The sequence below is a fragment of the Bos mutus genome, chromosome 14 (assembly GCF_027580195.1).
Source record: "Bos mutus isolate GX-2022 chromosome 14, NWIPB_WYAK_1.1, whole genome shotgun sequence".
NCBI lineage: Eukaryota > Metazoa > Chordata > Mammalia > Artiodactyla > Bovidae > Bos > Bos mutus.
In genome coordinates this window covers 66,946,403-66,959,689 of record NC_091630.1, presented here as the reverse complement: position 1 = coordinate 66,959,689, position 13,287 = coordinate 66,946,403, and the positions used below count along the sequence as shown (strand labels likewise).

The window sequence follows — 13,287 nt, the reverse complement described above, 5'->3', positions numbered from 1 at the left end:
CTGATTTTACCAGTCAAGCAATATTAGATTAGCAACTTAGCTGTCTTGGAACCCATAAGCTACCTCTGTTTGTAAGTGACTACATGTCCACAATGTCACGATTACCAAGATTCTGTTTCCATCTGTTATCTTTATAACCAAACATTTCAACCACCCTTAGCCTTGACTTGATTTCTACTTCACTAGGAAGGGAAGGAGGAAAAAGGAAGGGGAATAAAATAAAGGGCAGGAAAAAGCCTAAGTTTGAGTTAGAATATGGATGGACAAGGCAGGAGAGATTAGGGCCAGAGAAAGGTAAAAGAGAACAAAGATGAAGTGAAAGAGATAGGGGAGTGAAAGGAAGGATAATTTTTAAACAGAAAAGGCAGCAGTTGCCCAAGTATCTGCCTTATTATAAGAATGATGGAGAAGGATAAGAGGCTTATGGAAAGTGAAAGTCGCTCAGTCGTGTCCAACTCTTTGAGACCCCACGGACTGTATAATCCATGGAATTCTCCAGGCCAGAATACTGGAGTGGGTAGCCGTTTCCTTCTCCAGGGGATCTTCTCAACCCAGGGATAGAACCCAGGTCTCCCACATTGCAGGTGGATTCTTTACCACCTGAACCACAAGGGAAGCCCAAGAATACTGGAGTGGGTAGCCTATCCCTTCTCCAGGGGATCTTCCCAACCTAGGAATTGAACTGGGGTCTCCTACATTGCAGGCGGATTCTTTACCAACTGAACTATCAGGCAAGAAGCTTAAGGAAGCTTCCTGATGGGAGAGACTATCTGAAGGGGAAACTGGGTCTTCTTCTGATGGGCGGGGTCATGCTCAGTAAATCTTTAATCCAGTTTTCTGTTGATGGGCGGGGATGTGTTCCCTCCCTGTTTTTTGACCTGAAGCCAAACAATGGTGGAGGTAATAACAATAAAGGTGACCTCCTTCAAAAGCTCCCATGCATGGACTGCTGTACTCAGTGCCCCCAATCTGATCTAAGGACCACAGCCATGTCTAACTCAATGAAGCAAAGCCATGCCATGTAGGGCCACCTGAGATGGATGGGTCATGATGGAGATGTCAACTAAAAATTGGTACTTACCAAGAGCATTGCCCCTTTGAACTATGGACGGAGGTTCATGACATTGTACAGGAGACAGGGATCAAGAGCATCCCCATGGAAAAGAAATGCAAAAAAGCAAAATGACTGTCTGAGGAGGCCTTACAAATAGCTGTGAAAAGAAGAGAAGCGAAATGGAGAAAAGAAAAGATATAAGCATCTGAATGCAGAGTTCCAAAGAATTGCAAGGAGAGATAAGAAAGCCTTCCTCAGCAATCAATGCAAAGAAATAGAGGAAAACAACAGAATGGGAAAGACTAGAGAACTCTTCAAGAAAATTAGAGATACCAAGGGACAATGTCATGCAAATGGACTCAATAAAGGACAGAAATGGTATGGACCTAAGAGAAGCAGAAGATATTAAGAAGTGGTGGCAAGAATACACAGAAGAACTGTACAAAAAAGATCTTCATGACCCAGATAATCACGATGGTGTGATCACCCACCTAGAGCCAGACATCCTGGAATGTGAAGTCAAGTGGGCCTTAGGAAGCATCACTACAAACAAAGCTAGTGGAGGTGATGGCATTCCAGTTGAGCTATTTCAAATCCTGAAAGATGATGCTGTGAAAGTACTGCACTCAATATGCCAGCAAATTTGGAAAACTCAGCAGTGGCCACAGGACTGGAAAAGGTCAGTTATCATTCCAGTCCCAAAGTAAGGCAATGCCAAAGAATGCTCAAACTACTGCACAATCACACTCATCTCACATGCTTGTAAAGTAATGCTCAAAATTCTCCAAGCCAGGTTTCAGCAGTACGTGAACCGTGAACTTCCAGATGTTCAAGCCAGATTTAGAAAAGGCAGAGGAACCAGAGATCAAATTGCCAACATCTGCTGGATCATTGAGAAAGCAAGAGAGTTCCAGAAAAACATCTACTAATGCTTTATTGACTATGCCAAAGCCTTTGACTGTGTGGATCACAACAAACTGTGGAAAATTCTTCAAGAGATGGGAATACCAGACCACCTGACCTGCTTCCTAAGAAATCTGTATGCAGGTCAAGAAAAATCAGTTAGAACTGGACATGGAACAACAGACTGGTTCCAAATAGGGAAAGGAGTATGTCAAGGCTGTATATTTTCACCCTGCTTATTTAACTAATATGCAGAGTATATCATGAGAAATGCTGGGCTGGATTAAGCAGAAGCTAGAATCAAGATTGCCATGAGAAATATCAGTAACATCGATATGTAGATGACACCACCCTTATGGCAGAAAGCAAAGAAGAACTGAAGAGCCTCTTGATGAAAGTGAAAGAGGAGAGTGGAAAGTTGGCTTAAAACTCAACATTCAGAAAACTAAGATCACAGCATCTGGTCCCATCACTTCATGGCAAATAGATGGGGAAACAGTGGAAACAGTAACAGACTTTATTTTCTTGGGTTCTGAAATCACTGCAGATGGTGACTGCAGCCATGAAATTAAAAGACGCTTGCTCCTTGGAAGAAAAGGTATAATCGACCTAGACACATATTAAAAAGCAGAGACATTACTTTGCCGACAAAGGTCCGTCTAGTCAAAGCTATAGCTTTTCCAATAGTCATGTATGGATGTGAGAGTTGGACTATAAAGAAAGTTGAGCACCAAAGAATTGATGCTTTTGAACTATGGTGTTGGAAAAGACTCTTGAGAGTCCCTTGGACTGCAAGGACATCCAACAAATCCATCCTAAAGGAAATGGGTCCTGAATATTCATTGAAAGGACTGATGCTGAAGCTGAAACTCCAATTCTTTGGCCACCTGATGGGAAGAACTGACTTATTTGAAAAGACCCCAATGCTGGGAAAGACTGAAGGAAAGAGAAGGAGACAACAGAGGATGAAGTAGTTGGATGGCATCACCAGCTCGATGGACATGAGTTTGAATAGGCTCTGGGAGTTGGTGATGGATAGGGAAGCCTGGCGTGCTGCAGTCCATGGGGTCGCAAAGAGTTAAGACACGAAGAGCAACTGAACTGAACTGAACTGATAATAATGATGTGCTACTTTATTAGCCTACATACTCAGCTTACTATATACACTCCCAGTTTTGCCCCTTCATGTTCATGGTGTAAACAAAACCAAAAGGACTGCACCATTTTACTGGCTCGAGGGGACACCCATGTCTCTGAGATAATCCTTCAAAGATAACCCAAAGACCCATGGTGGTCTCGAGCCACTTTATGAAGGTAACAACAGCTAATGTTGAGTGATTACTAGGTATCAGCAATGCTAAGAAGGAAATGGCAACCCACTCCAGTATTCTTAGCTGGGAAATCTCATGGACAGAGGAGCCTGACTGGCTACAGTCCAGGGGGTCACATGAGTTGGACATGACTTAGCAACTAAACCACCACCAAGCGTATTACATCCATCATCTCAGATCCTTGTAACAAACCCATGAACTAAATGTTCTTAATATCTTTATTTTAGAAACGAGAAACAGTCAATCCAAGAAATGATTAAACATTTCCATGATCAGAGCCTATACCTGGCAGAATTATGAGCAATTAAGGGTGATCAGGGAAGGAAAACATGTCCTTAACATTCGTGATATGCCATGTACCTCACCTCATTCACTGCTTACCATGTCTTACAGGTAAAGATAGTACAAAGATAGTAAGTAACTGAAACATGAAGCTGAAACAAACTTTAAACCTCTCCTGCTAAGTCACTTCAGTCATGTCCGACTCTGTGCGACCCCACAGATGGCAGCCCACCAGGCTCCCCCGTCCCTGGGATTCTCCAGGCAATACCACTGGAGTGGGCTGCCATTTCCTTCTCCAATGCATGAAAGTGAAAAGTGAAAGTGAAGTCATTCAGTCGTGTCTGACTCTTCACAACCCCATGGACTGCAGCCTACCAGGCTCCTCCGTCCATAGGATTTTCCAGGCAAGAGTACTGGAGTGGGGTGCCATCGCCTTCTCTGTAAACCTCTCCTAGACAGTATGAAACAGAAGCCCAAGGTCTTACAGGATTCTGAATGACTGGGACATTTTAGGGTCCTCTAGGGTTAGCGTGATGACAGACCCAGCCTCCCAAGGCAGTCACTTTCATTTCCAAGCCAGCCCAGCTTCTGTGGACTGGATAAGCAATGGTGTTAAAGGGACGGGGGGCATGCTGAGCACGTACAGCCTAACTCAGTAGACTTTATCCATTGGTAAAGGTTTGGTTGAGCTTTATCCCTCAACCAAAACCAATCAATAAACACTTCACATGCCAGGTTTTGTGTCAGGCTTTAGGATTACAAAAATGAAATCCTTCTGATTCAAGGAATTCAGTCCAGTAGAAACATGTATCCTGGAAGGACATACTCTAGGACATTAGCATAAAACATAAAAGCACATGACAACTACTCAGTAATAAGCACTACTACATGCAAAACAAGTATTGTGTCAAACTTCACCAAGCTTGTATTTTCAGAGCAAATCTAACCCACTTTGATCTATAGTTATCTCAAGGTCATCAGACTATCCAATTATTAAATCTGATGATGGGTCAACATAATAAGCATAAAGAACTGCCAAGGAGAAAGGAGTTATCCAAAAGGCTGTACATTTTCCTTCTACTAGTCCATCCTTACCTCTGCTTCCCACTGCTATATGACCTCTGATAAACACATATTAGGTATCGGGTAAATTTTTGTTGAACAAATGATTATGCTGCTTGAAAGGAATTACACAAACTCAAATACAGAATAAAAAGCAATGAGTTTGTCATTACAATGATTACTGGCAAAGGTGGGGATTAATGTATAGGAGCAATTGTCACATAGACTATAATCCTCTCTTTCTCATCATCAGTAAGGAAACTTCTACAGCATCAAGGAGAAGACCATCTGGTAGATTAAACTTGAATGGCTTAGAACAATGAAAGCAAACTTTTCTCTCAGGTACTATAACAGAGATTTACACCTGCATATTTCTGGTAGGCTGTAAAGCAACCGGGGAGCGAGCTCCCTGCTACATCTCTGAATATAAGCATCAACATGACCTTCCCCATCCCACTGTAGGGCTAAAATACCTAAGCCCCTACTTTGAGTAGGAAAAAATGAATACAGGAAGTAGTCTTCTCTTTAATTAAAAAGAAACTATGAAACATCACTTGTTAATAAGAATGCTTTATTTATTCAGGTGCTGAATCCTTTGTGCTGGCAAGAAAAACAGAAAATACAGAGAATATTTACTTTTGGGGGAGCTAAACAAAGAACCTATTTGCTGACTCATTAAAGTGAGGCAAAGGCATCAAATAGGATTACATCTGACTACATTAAATTCTCCATTGTTAAGTGACAAATCTCTCTTCGGTTTTCTGAATTTTCAACTCAAAGAGATTCTTGCCAAATTACTAATGAAGCCCATCTAAATCCATCTAAAATGTGAACATATATGCTTCTACAGGTATCAAGGTTTGTGAAGCAGGTTTTGTATAATTGTGGGCAGTCATAAAACACAGTGTGGGACAGAAATAGGACACAAGTTACACAGTTGTTAATCTTCAGATGCAAATTAACTAAAACTGAACTTGCTGTTTTGTTCTTTCTTGATTTAAACTTAGTCCTTTGTTTCATGAACAACAACAAAATTCAATAAGCCAAATCAAATAAAAGTGCTTTCAACAGTCTGCAGACTTAAAACACATTAATCTTGTGCTTTTATAATACCTTATTCCTTGGGGTTCCTGAGGTTGATCATAAAGAATCCACAAGCAGGAAGTTTGGGACTGTACTGTTGCTTCTGAAAATGTATGGAGGATATTTTTCAATTTGTTTCAATTAATAATAACGAATTACCATTTATTTAGACCCATATTTTAAGCACTGTGCTAGCTGCTTTGCAAACATTCATTTAACACTTACCAAAACCGTGCAATGTAGACATTATCTCTTTTTTACAGATGACGAACCAGGTTCAGAGTGGTTACTTGCCACACATAATGGGCTCCACGATTGTGAACCACCCCAACAGCTACTTCTTTGCAATTGATCATTAATCAGACTCTCATCAAACATCAAACTCTCAGTTGTCTGCGATAAAGAATACTGTATGTATACCTATGGCTGATTCATGTTGAGGTTTGACAGACAATAACAAAATTCTGTAAACCAATTATCCTTCAATTAAAAAACAAATAAATTAAAAAAGAAAAAGAATACTGTAAACACTTATCCTCAGATACCACAGTTTAAGACAACTGGGGTAACCCTGCCTAACATATAAAGGTAACAGGATGCTTGAGTCAGAGGTCACACTAAAGCCAAAGATGCTCAAAATGTTTTCCCCCTTTCTGAAAGCAGAAAATCACCCCCAAAGACTTCTTGAATACCATTAACTATCAGCTTTGATTCATTTTTAAATCCCAAACAATATAAAAAGACACAGTTGCCTTGCCAGTACCAGGTGCATCACAGTCACGGAAGAAAATCCCCATGGACTTCTGCTACCCACCAGCCACAGAGAGCCCTCTGCCCCAGCTGTAACTGGCCCCTTCTGGCTCCACATTCCTAATATACACTTCTACTTATTCTTCAAAAAATATATTTTTGACTCACAAAAAAACAAGAGATGAAATCCTGGGCAAGTCCTGACCTTCCTATACACATCTACCTTTTTACAGTGGCAGGAAAAAATGGAGGTGGGGACAGAGGAAATATCTTAATCCTTTACAACACACCATTCCCACTGAACAAATGAACAGGGAGAATAGTGTCTTGGTTACCAGATCCACACACCATGTACGTCAAGAGGCAAAAGCAAACTGCCAAGACTGGAACTTAGGAATCTGGGGCCCCAGCGGCAAACTGTCCCTGGACACTGGCTCAGACTCAATGAGTTAATTAATAGAAAAAGAACCCAGTGACTTTGATCTGATGAAGAATTATATAATAGGAAAACTGAGGGAAAAGGACCACTTGACAGAAAAATTCAAAACAGAATTATGAATCCTATCTCTTAATCTGACTTTGGCCAAGACAATGGGATCATATCTCTAGATAACTGAGATGGTTGAATCTAAAACATACAATCATCAAAACAGTGAACCGTTAGACCTAGTGCCTTCAAAACTCTATCTACTCCTAGACTATATTGTAATTCCTCTTGGAGAACAGAATCCCCAGAGCACATTTCCTACAAGAACCATCAAGAATGATGATCTCAAAAGAATTTTTTGTGATATTTAAAACAGTAGCCCCCAGTGGCTACTGAGCATTCAGCAAGGGGTTTACATGACTAAAGAACTCAATTTTAAATTTCATCTTAATCAATTTAAACTTAACTATCCACATATGGCTAGTGGCTGTTGCACCGAACAATGCAGTTCTAAAAGCTAATTTTCAGCAAATAACATATTTGAAAAAAATTAGTCTTCTCTTCCTTAAGACTCAACAAAACAGCCAGGAGATCACATTATCTGTTCAAAAAAAATCTCTCTCTGGGCAAACCCGTAGGACAGCAATGATCTGTCACCACCCAGTCAGGCAACAGGAAATAAGATTCAATGACAATCTCATCTTTAGTCTCCCAGGATTTCTCTCCATGTTTTCCTTTGAAACTATTATTGTCTTACCTTAAATAAAAAATATTCTTCTTTCTCTCCATCACTGGCAGTATCTCTCACTGGGCAAATCTGGTGACCTGATAATCTGGGTCTTCCCAACCTTTAAGCTGGGAAGTTGACTTTTCCCACATGTTTTGGCAAACAAACCAAACAAATTTTACAACAGTGTGATCTGAGAACATCTTAATTGTAATTTTTGATAAAAAGAAACAGACTTTAGGACTCAGGAGGGAGATGAACTTGGGACTGAAAATGAAGGGATGAGTGCTATTTCCCCAGAATAGTTTTTCCAAGTCCATTCATGAGGAAAATCTTCCACTTCAGGAGACTCAAAAGATTTTCCTACATGAACTTTCCGATGCTGACTGAGGTAGGCACTTCGGCTGAAGCATTTCTCACAGTCAGTACATTTGTAAGGTTTTTCTCCCATGTGGGTCCTCCGGTGCCTGATAAGGTTAAAGCTCTGACTGAAGCACTCACCACAGTCAGGACATTTATAAGGTTTCTCTCCTGTGTGTGTCCTTTGGTGAATCACCAGGGTGGAACTCTGACTAAAAGTTTTCCAACACTCAGAACATCTGTAAGGTTTTTCTCCTGTATGCGTTCTCTGATGTCTTATGAGATGAGAGCTGAGGCCAAAACTCTTTCCACATTCACAACATTTATATGGCTTCTCTCCTGGCTGGATTCTGCATTCTTCTATCAGGCTATAGTTCTGACTCAAACTTTCTTCATACTCAGAACTTTGATAGGTTTTGTCATCTGTGTGCATTTTCTGATGTGTAACCAGGTTCGAACTTCGACTGAAATTCTTCCCACATTCTATACACTGATAGGGTTTTTCTCCTGTATGTATTCTCTGATGCTTGATTAGAGTAGAATTACAACCAAAGCCTTTTCCACATTCAGGACATTTATAGGGTTTCTCACCAGTGTGTGTCCGCTGGTGACGAATCAAACTAGAGCTCTGACTAAAACTCTTCCCACAGTCGGGGCACTTATAAGGTTTTTCTCCAGTGTGGGTCCTCTGATGTTCTACAAGCACATAACTATGGCTGAAGCATTTCCCACAAACCGGACATTCATATGGTTTTTCACCTGTATGCGATCGGTGATGCTGAATAAGGTGAGAGCTGCTGCTGAAACTCTTCGCACACTCAGGACATTTATAGGGTTTCTCTCCCGTGTGAGTTCTTTCATGGATAATAAGATGGGAAGTGTTGCTGAAGCTTTTCCCACATTCACCACATTGGTAGGGCTTCTCGCCTGTGTGTGTTCTCAGGTGCTGAATCAAGTGAGAGCTGTTACTGAAGCACTTTCCACACTCAGAACATCTGTAAGGTTTTTCTCCTGAGTGGGTCCTCTGGTGAATTCGAAGATGAGAACTATTACTGAAGCTTTTCCAACATTCAGAACATTTGTAGGGTTTGTCCCCAAAGGATGGGTTCTGCTGGCCAGCAGGCCCGGTATGGTCTCCTGGGCTCCATCCCCAGTGATTGGGTTGTTCCTCCTCTTTTTCTGTACAATTTCTCTGACTCCCCAAGTTGCTATCATTCTCATAGGAATCATCACGTTCAGTTTTACCTCCTTGGGACCCTGTCAACAGTATTTCTTTTGTGTCTTCATCCTTACAATTTTCTGGGCCATCACTTCTAGACCATTTTGAGGCTCTCTCTTTATCTGCCTTGGAGTTACTGAACTGAACAGTTTTCAAATTATTCTTACTTTCATCTCCTGCAGGAATAAACAAATACTCTAAACATTCCCTAGTCTCTGCCATGGGGAAGAAATTCTGAATTACAGGGGAAGAGAGGGAATAACAAACTCAAACCTTGTAAAATGTTTTAGATTTTTAAAGTGTTTCCAGAAGAATATTAAACAATTATTAGTTGGGGGGAGAAAAAAGTGTTTACAGCTAGTTTTACTTCTTTTATTCAATGTGTTCATCAGAAGCAGGTGAATTTTTCATATTTATAACAACAGTAATGAAGTGTCTGGTCAGTTCTCACCAATTGCCATGGTGGATATCAAAATATTAATAAAAATAAGTTCACTGAATTTTATTCTAGAAGACTTTAAAGAGAGAAAATGAATAGAACACTATCTGAGGTAAAAACTAGACAAAAAAATTAGTTAAAATCTGAGCAAACAAAGAAATAGCAATGATACCCACTACTTATTAAGAATGGTAGTTTTGCATATAGTGTATCAGTATCTTAAAAAAATATGCAAGACAGATATTATCATTCACTTTTCTTAAAGATGAGAAAACTGAGGCTAAAAGAGTTTTCATAGCTTGTGACAGACCAGGGAAATCAAAGTCTGTCTCATTCTAATGCCCTGATTTTTCTATACATTCTACAGCATGTCTTAAAACAAATTCCTAAAGGATTCAGATCTTCTTGATGTCTCACCTGTAACAGTGTTTTTCAAACTCTCCTTCTTTGTGAGGCCATTAGAATCTGAGACCAATAGTTTTTGCTCTTGTTCCATCACAATGATCAGTCAGATTAGGGATCAGAAATCCTGTAGAAGGAAACAAGTTATGTTTAAAGGCATTTGTTAACATTTCTCCTTCCTTCCTTCCAACCATTGCAACACAACGGCTGTTAAGCACTTAATATTCTGCAGACCATACTGAACATAAGAAACATGGGCTTTTGAAAATCCTTTCAGATAATCTAACCTCAGATTCAAGTTATTTAGGATTAAGCATTAATCCAATTTACCTTTCCCAGGGAAATAATTTAAAAATTAAACCTTTGCAATAAAGTCTGAGGATCAAGGTTTAAAAATAGAATAAATATTAATACTGTCCACTTGGAACTCAGAAACACTTGTGGTTGAAAAACTGAAGTAGTTTTTTGGAAAAGGCATCAATAGTAAGACTTTACGAATTGATATGCAGGTATAAAAAGCAGCTAAAGAGAAACTGTTTCATTTACAAAGAATAAGTGGATCCTTGACAGAAGGATGAAACCTTTGAAGTTAATTTTAAACAAAAGTTAGGATTTACTTGACTAGTAATAATAAATTAAGACAAAGTAGAGCTAAAATAATTACAGCCAATAATCTCTAAATATAAAAGGGAGGCTAACAAGGGACCTCTTCCTTATCTCTTACTATCATAATCACAAAATCCCTTTCAGCCTAAGCTTTATCTTCTGGACCCAATTACAACCCCTGACCTACTTGAGGGACTGGAAGGCAATTATATATGGACTCGGCATCCATTTCAGGATTATTAAAAAATAGCACAATTCAAGAAAAATGAGAGTTTAAAAGAAGGCACACACATAGAAAATAAAAGACTTATACTTTTCAATCTGTTACTGCCCATTATGTCATGCAGTGAACCAGATACCTTACACATAACGTTTCTCATGTAATTCTTTCAAGAGCTCCCTGAAGTGTATAAAAATATTGCTGTTGTTGTTCCTAAGTCATGTCCAACTCTTTTGCAACCCCATGGACTGTAGCCCACCAGTCTCCTCTGCCCATGGAATTTCCCAAGCAAGAATACTGGAGTGGGTTGCCATTTCCTTCTATAGGGGATCTTCCCAACCCAGTGATAGAACCCGCATCTCCTCCATTAGCAAGTGGATTCTTTACCACTGAGCCCTCAGGAAAGCCTTGTATAAACAGGTACCAGCATGTTATAGGTGAATAAAAGAGACATTAAGAAACTTTCCCAAGGTCACACAACCGGAACATGGTAGAGCAGGATTCAGTCCCAAATTCGTTGGACACTGAATTTAATACTCTTGTCTATTATAGTAAACAACTAGAGAAGAAAGCAGAAACTGGGCATAATTCCAACCAGCAAATGATCAGGCCTTTTATTTTGTAATATATTGACTTCCATCACCAACACCTCCCCTAATGCCTGCACCACAAACCTTCGAGGGATCTTAGTTCTCCAAACAGGGATTGAACCCCAGGTCCTGCAATGAGAGTGCCAAGCCCTAATCACTGGCCTGCCAGGGAATTCCTATATTGACTGCATTTTTAGAAAACCAATTTATATCCCTAGACCTTATATCAAAAGAAGCTGGTATTCTCTAAGCACCTTCTATATATATATGAAACTTGTCTAAATTACAAGTATGTCCAATGTTTGTGTAGGGAAAAAAACCATACACCTGAACGAAAAAAAAAAGTTGTTCAAATGGAATAGTATGTTTTACCATCGGAGTTACATACTTCTATCGCAGTCCTCACAAAAGAAGCATTAGTCTACCTAAGATACCCGTGCTACCATTTTCCCTGCTAAGAAACTTATTAATTTTGGTAACAGAGGAGCCCTCAGGAACACTGGCTCAGCAAAACGGTAGCAAACTTAAGGCCACAGTTGGTATTAAAAGGCTGTCCCTAAGATGTCACGCCGCAGAGAAAGGCTGTTTTTACTGCCTAGAGCAAAAAGGTGATTAGGCACGGGGCAGTGCTTCGGCTTGACTCCCAAAGAAAATGCAATTTCTGAAGCTTAGCTTTAAAAAGCGTCGGCTGGGAGCACAGGTCGGGTACACTGCGGGTGAGTCCCAGGGGAACAGATCGTCTCCAGTCGACACGGTCCTTTCAGGGACGTCTCAGGGGAGGGAGGCGCGGTGGCCCGAGCTGCTGGAGATGCTGGGCCTTCGCCCTTCACAGCAGCGGCAGTCCTTTGCAGGATGAACATTGCAGCCTGGGCGACGCAGCTTCCGCTCCTCCTGCCCGAAACCCTCGGCTCCGTCCCCCTCCCCGAGAAGGAACTCACTGTTCTGGGGGCTACATACAAGGCGCCCCGCACAACCAGCAGGCCCGGAATTAGGAGCCCACTCTACTTCTGACCCCACCAACCTAAGGTCCTAACCTCTCAAACCCGGAAGTCAGAAACAGGAAGTTCCCTCTTCTCCCACAGTGGGCTTGATGGAGCCTCTCTAGAAAACAGTGGTGGCTGGCTCTCGTTGATCTTAACCCTTAGGGTCCCGGACAAGAAGGAGTGTGCCGGTGGTATTCCTCTTCCTTGTGGACACGTTTGCCGACTCTGATTCTCATCCCTCACATTTATCAGGTACCTTATAACAGGGGACCAGATGGAGCTGATACTTTTCCTTGCCATCGGGGCATCATCAGATTTCTCATCATCACTGGAATTAAAATGAAGCGAGTATTTGTTAAGCGCCGACTCTGTTTCCCACCGCTGTGAACTGGGAGGTATATATTTAAGCCATCTGTGAAACAGGGCGCGAAGGCATCCATCCACATATAAAACAACTAGTTTACGTTGTTGTTTTATATGTTTTATAGAGGCAACGTTATGAATAATATTTGGTGAAACAGACTCTCCTCTTTCATTACAGAGAAACTAGAAATCAATCCCTTCATCTCCCCGCATCAATCTAAGTCTGCACTGCAACCATCTCTTCCTTCCCTCCAATTACAACAGCGGATTGGTCCTTCGCATTTTAAAGGAGCCCTCCAGTACCGGTCAATTTCCTTCCTACCTTCATGGGATCCTTACACTATCAACTAAACTCCTGACTCTCCCACCACCATCCCCAAATAGTCCTTCAGTTTTTCTTTCTTATTTTTTAACGCCTGACGTTTCCATTTTATCATTTCCAACTCATCTTTTAACTCATTTCTCCTGTAGTGAAAAACAATAAAT

At 40.8% G+C, this 13,287-nt stretch overlaps 1 protein-coding gene across 8 annotated transcripts; it reads right to left on the bottom strand.

Annotated features, from left to right (window-relative positions):
• Window positions 1–5,186: 5,186 nt before the first annotated feature.
• ZNF572 (zinc finger protein 572) lies at window positions 5,187–12,494 on the bottom strand. Of its 8 annotated transcripts, none has more exons than XR_011466797.1 (3): window positions 10,055–12,494; window positions 5,746–5,818; window positions 5,187–5,232 (listed from the first exon to the last, which is right to left on the bottom strand). XR_011466797.1 is itself a non-coding variant. In XM_070382468.1 (3 exons), exons 2-3 carry the CDS (start codon window positions 10,131–10,133, stop codon window positions 7,864–7,866), a joined length of 1,590 nt encoding a protein of 529 aa, XP_070238569.1. In that variant the 5' UTR covers window positions 10,134–10,166; window positions 11,540–12,494; the 3' UTR covers window positions 7,809–7,863. The 8 variants fall into 8 exon arrangements, 5 of the variants coding, with proteins under 5 accessions (XP_070238569.1, XP_005909978.2, XP_070238570.1 ...); XR_011466798.1 differs by lacking the exon at window positions 5,187–5,232 and having other exon boundaries at window positions 5,239–6,108; window positions 10,055–10,166; window positions 12,129–12,494; XM_070382468.1 differs by lacking the exons at window positions 5,187–5,232; window positions 5,746–5,818 and adding an exon at window positions 7,809–9,374 and having other exon boundaries at window positions 10,055–10,166; window positions 11,540–12,494.
• Window positions 12,495–13,287: the final 793 nt, after the last annotated feature.